Source organism: Cajanus cajan, chromosome 2 (assembly GCF_000230855.2).
Source record: "Cajanus cajan strain Asha chromosome 2, NIPB_CcT2T_4, whole genome shotgun sequence".
Taxonomy (NCBI): domain Eukaryota; kingdom Viridiplantae; phylum Streptophyta; class Magnoliopsida; order Fabales; family Fabaceae; genus Cajanus; species Cajanus cajan.
In genome coordinates this window covers 77,645,923-77,651,922 of record NC_138518.1, presented here as the reverse complement: position 1 = coordinate 77,651,922, position 6,000 = coordinate 77,645,923, and the positions used below count along the sequence as shown (strand labels likewise).

Here is a 6,000-nt window from a genome sequence, read left to right as displayed (position 1 = left end):
CTACTCTCCTTTTGAAGAGAGGAGTATCAAAAGGCAAATCATAAAGGCTAAGGGAAGGCAAAGCCTTTCTTCCAGGTTCCTTTCATGAAACTGTACCTGCACTGGTCATTTAGCAAGCTAAGCCAGAGACAGACTGCAGTTTCATCTTAAATAGTGTTTGTGTATGTTTCTATGGAACTCATGTACTGTTCTGTTTCTATTTCTTTTCCATCTATTCTTGTCAGTTTGTATGGTTGACTCAGGTAGGACGGTAGCGTTTGATTTGAGATATAGGAAATGTAATGTTTTCCTGTGTTTTTGTTGGAATCCATGAATAAAGTTGCCTACTGTTTGTTGGCATCTAGGAAAAAAATGAATAGCCACATTTACGGATTTACTTTATTCAGTTTATTACCGTATTTTAAATAACCATGATATTAATATAAATAATCAATCACTCCACGTATAAGATAAATATTCATCTCTTAACATAATTTATTTTATATTTAAAATTTAAAACTTGGACAACTTAATTATAGAACATAAGTTATCGACACTTGTATCAACAAGTGCTGGTGTTGTTTATTAGTATATGTATTTGTTCTATCTGTTACATGTGACCATGTTTCAAAAATGCAAACTGTAAGTGTGTAATTTACGCGTAGAAGTACCAATACAGGAGCATCTCCACTATGCTAATGACATGAAGTCATGACAGATCTTGGTGCTGCATATCACATGGGAAGTTTATGCAATCTATAATTCATTCATGTACATCGTAAAACCATGATATTACACCTAACCCAACAACCAAACCTGATGTGATGTCAAAAACAGAAATGAATGCATTATGCATTGCACCGTGCATGCTTCCACAAACTTAGTGACAATAACGGGGTCAGATAAATGACATTAGAACGAGGTTCAATGTATTACGATACTACATAAAAGGTGATTATTCATTTCTAGAAAATACTTGAGAAACAGTAATCTTTCCTCCGCTCTCATCGGTCTAAAAAGATTCTCAAACATGTCTTTAAGGATTTATCTGCCCAATCACCACACAAAACAGTGGCATAATTTTGGGATATAAAAATTGTAGTGATTCATGAAATCCACTAGGCTACAAGCAAGAAATCTTTTTCTCCTCTAGCAGACAAAAACAATCACGAGAGACAAGCTATTACTTTATTCAGCAGCATGAGTTCCTAACTATCAGAGTCCAAGGTTTACTCTATAAGCAATTCTATGTACTGAACTCAAGTACGATAATTATCTTTATTTCGTTTCCAACCCATGTTCCTTAAATTTGCATGTATAGTTAGATACATAGTAATTTCAACAGGATGAAATCTGAACAACCGAATCTTCTTCACTGATGAATTGATAAGTATTCATTTTATCATCATTCAGAATTTTATTCTAGGTATTGCGGTTTCGTAAATGCAGAAGGGATAGCATCTATCAATTTTATTCTCATAAAAATCTATGTCAATTTCAAAGTAAATGGTATTTCAAGTAACGTGAAAATAGAGGAGAAACACAATTATGTACCTTCGCTTTTGACTATAGGAAATAGTGGAAAAAGTACTGATTGAAAATGATAACACCTATTACCTTGGTATAGCTAAAATACAACCTAATTTCTCAATATTTTAGTTCAGATAAGCATGGGGAAAAACTTTCTGACTACAAAATCGTGATTTACGATATCCTCAGAAGAATGACTATTTTTAATAGTGCCTACAGGACTAGTAGGCTCTATTCTTTTTCGTCACCATCAACAATTCAAGACTTTATAATATTTGAAATTAGCTAGTTTTAACTATGACACTCTATTCAAGATCGAGACTCTTCTTCATACTTTCATAAACCATGTATGTAATGCTCGCAGCTGGCACAACTTTGAGGAGATTAGGAATGAGTCCTTTGTAGAAACCTCTGAAGCCTTCATCCTTAAGAGTTTTCCAGAATACGTCAGACATTCCCTTGTAAGCACTAGACTTATTCATAGGTTGTGCCTGCAGTCTGAGAATCATGATAAAGTTGTGTCAACAAAGCATACACACAGTATTAATAACAAAAAAAAAAAAAAAAAAAACTAGCTTAAAAGAACAAAACTTATACCATCCACCACTACGTATTTTCTTTTGGGGAAGGAGAACAGAAAAATAACATTACAACTGACACAACCTTATACCTTGTTCGAATAACCTGCAGCGGATAGACACAAGTAGCCCCAAGAGCACCTGAAACTGTCCCACATCCGAGTTGGACTAGAGGACCAGGATCTGTGTAGGAGAAAAAATAATAAATTGTTTAAAGTTTCAAAGGATGAATGCTTTAGAAGTGTTAATTTATCATTAAAAATAATCATGCTGGAAAAAAAAGATCACTAAGTTCAAGAAATAATGTGGTTGCAATCATATCGTACCACTGTCATAAAGAACATATCTCTTGGATAGATCTTTCAAGGTGTCATATGCAGTGAGATCAATCCCTGCATAAGGAATCATACCAAGAAGCGACGGAACAAGCCCTCTGTAGAAAGCCCGAGGTCCCTCATGGACCCATATATCCTTTGTAAGTGTTCCAAGCTTAGGAACCCTTCCACCATCAGAAGCACAAGTCTGTAGCCTAGTTTTGACAAGATCCATTGGATATATAGCAATCTGTGCAACTGCACCAGCCATACCACCTGCAAAAAGTCTTCCTGCAGTACCAATATCTGCCTTGCCCTCTTCACCACCTCCAATTACATTTTTCAGCATTTCATAAGCATAAAACTTGATGGCACTCTCTGGAGCTACCTTCACAACATTCAATCCATTTCCTCGGAAAAACCCTAATAAACCATCTTGTTGCCATATCTTCATCACTGCTGGCATAATAGAAGCTCGTCCGGTTTGAACTTGTAAGACCACCTTTAGACGATCAAGAGGAGCAGTTGCTGTACGAGAAGCAGCTCCTGCTATCCCCCCTGCAATAAAATATCTGCTCCTGTGCACATGCTTGCTGATGCCTTCAGGAATGACAGCTTGTTCTCCAATGTCAACAAGGCATACCCTCTCCCAATGATGATATATATTTTCAATAGTTGCTTCATGAGGATACAGTAGGAGAAAATCTCTCCACTCTTCAAAAGTGATAATTCCATTATTGTCTTTATCAACATGCTCCACAAAGCGAGCAAGCTCCACCTCATCAATTTCAATCCCTGCAACAAAGAAGCTGAATATGCTTACGATAAATACTACAGATAAAATGGAACAACAGTAAAAGTTTCCACAAAAGGCAACAAGGAATACCATCAAAGATCGAAGTTGAACTAGGTTTCACTAAACCAAAGCACCATGCATACTCATAGAATTATTCCAAAAATTTTCTCCCTTTTATTTCAAATGAATATACAATGCGGCAGCACATCTTCAAAAGAGACACATTCAGAAATCACAAGGATTCACCAAATTTATGAACAAATGTAGAACCCTTCCTTCTCTCAAGAGTCAAGACCGAACCTTTTTCTCACACATAACTTTTATGACTACAACTATAAATGTCCTATTATAAACTCGTCTCGCCACAATTATAGAATCTACAAATAATCCCACCCCATCACAACCACGACCAAAGGCAATGCAAGTTTAAGGAACAACATTGAATGTCAGCATGTCCTGGCCCACTCGCAGAAAATTAACAGCCAACAACATACTTACAACACTACAAGCACAGAAAAGATGCAGAGGACAGATAGCAAACAACAACTCTGACAACACAAACAATAAAATAATTTAATTTTCACGCATTATGAATGTAAAAATTTACCCTATCTACCAATCAGAAATCATCTGAGGTATGGCTTTTAAGGTAATTATTACAAATTTCAACATACTTGCCATACATGGTGATTACTATACATGGCAATATATGATTGAATTAGGAAACTTGACATGCAATAATAAGATGGCACAAGGTATGAAACACGATGAAGAAAGTGAGTAGCAGCATTGAAGGGAGTAAAAGAATACCAACCAGCCTTGACAAGTGCATCCCAAAGCTCCTCAGGGAGAATGCAGCCGTTGTGCTCCACATCAATGGCCTGAAATATGCGGTAAAGCTCCAACTCCTTGTCATCCATGTAACGCCTAAAGTCATGGTAATCGATCCTGCCATCCCTGTCAGCATCACACACCTTGAAAAGCTCCTTGGCGTACTTGTACTCAGGGGGTATCTGAAGTGCAGACAAACCAGCCTCAATGTGAGCATAGTCCAAGTAGCCGTTATTGGCAGCATCGAAGAAATTGAAGAGGCTCCGAATTCGAAGATCCCTCTCCTCCTTGGTCTCACGCAGAGCAAGAAGCACGTGATCCATGGAAACCGGTCCCGTTTTCTTGCCACGGCCGTGATCGGCTTTGGCTTTCGGAAACCCCACGTGCTCCATGTCTATGGCTTGGCCTGCCCCGGACATGTTCTTCGCTCTAGAATCTCAGAATCTCTATTGAACTGGGAATACCCAATGGGGCATTTGAATTTGGAAGGGGCGAAAGATGCTAACTTTGGCCTCAGATCTACGCAGCAATTTGGTGGGGTTGGATGGGTCAAAATCTCGATACTCGAAAAGTCGCAAACCACCCACTGAAAGAAGAAAACCAGCAATGGAATTTAAGGGAGGGTCAAAGGAGAGAGGAAAGCAACGAAAGGCATTAACCAGAAGCTAATTGGACTAAGCACAGTGTGTGTGTGTGGAGACCATATGAAGAAGAAGGAGAAGGTACCTGAAATTGCAATTGATGAGGACGGTTCCAATTTTATGCAAACAAATATGTGCATATAAATGAGGCAATGCGTTTGAGTTTTTGCGCTGTGGAAAGCGAATCAGAGTATTTAAGAGGGCAGAGAGGTTCTTGACATTGTGATTGAGGAGGGTACTTGTCTGATAAGGAAATCAATCAATTCTGATTCTGATTGTGTTATCCCTCTTTGCTAAACAAGTAGAGAAGAAAAGGGGATATTATGTTATTGTTATTATTTTTTTTTGTTTGTTTGAAAGAAAGGATATTATGTTATTATTGGATATTCCTTTCTACCTATCTCAATTGTATTTGCCCTTCTTTTATCAAAGATTTTCTTTTTATCATCTTGCTGCTAGGTCTATATATATATATATATGATCTTCTAGGACTATCTCTAAAGTTTAAATAAAATATACATAATTAGTTATGATAAAAACAAATTTTAAATTCAAATAATGATAAATGTTTGGGCAATATTGTGTTCTTAATAAGTATATAAATAATTCATTCAAATAGATAATTTTTGAATTTTTAAAAAATAATGATAATATCTCATTTATAATTTAAAATAACAATTTTTTATTATTATTTTATCAGCGTTTAATATTTTAAATAAGATAAGTTTCTAATAAGATTTTGAAAAGATTAGACTTCAGATTTAAAAGAAACTCGTTATTCTTTTATTGTATCATTTAAAAGTTTCAATGAATTAGTAATAAGAGATTAAAAATATAATTTAAATAATATTTTAATCTGTATATTATATTATATAAGATAATTTTTTTATATAATTAAAATTTATAACAAATAAATATTTTGAATATATAAATTATGTTGTAGTTAAAATTTATAATAAATAATTTAAGATAAATGTTATATTTTGAGTTTATAATAAATACTTTAAATTGTGATATGAGATTATTTTTTATTATTAATAAAAAAATAAAAAAAATTGAAATTCAATTCATGGATAGAGATAAAAGAAAAAATATAAATAAAAAATATATATGTGTGATTACATAAGTATACTAATAAAGATAAAATGTTGATCAATTTGGATGGTTGAGAATTGAGAGAAAAAAAAAATATTTTTAAAGATAGTGCGTGAAATATATGTTAAATATAATACTCAATGAGTCAATGTTCAACAAAATAGGGAGAATTAAAGTTTGGGTCTTCAAATTGTGCATTTTAAATTTATAAGATTTAATTATATTATTAGTTGTTC

The 6,000-nt window shown here is 34.5% G+C and overlaps 1 protein-coding gene across 1 annotated transcript; it reads right to left on the bottom strand.

The window, feature by feature from the left end:
* Positions 1-1,570: 1,570 nt before the first annotated feature.
* APC3 (Mitochondrial substrate carrier family protein) lies at positions 1,571-5,008 on the bottom strand. The gene is made up of 5 exons (XM_020377909.3): positions 4,755-5,008; positions 4,012-4,614; positions 2,414-3,196; positions 2,180-2,270; positions 1,571-2,007 (listed from the first exon to the last, which is right to left on the bottom strand). The coding sequence occupies exons 2-5, from the start codon at positions 4,445-4,447 to the stop codon at positions 1,815-1,817; spliced, it is 1,503 nt and encodes a 500-aa protein (XP_020233498.1). The 5' UTR covers positions 4,448-4,614; positions 4,755-5,008; the 3' UTR covers positions 1,571-1,814.
* Between the last annotated feature and the right edge of the window lie 992 nt (positions 5,009-6,000).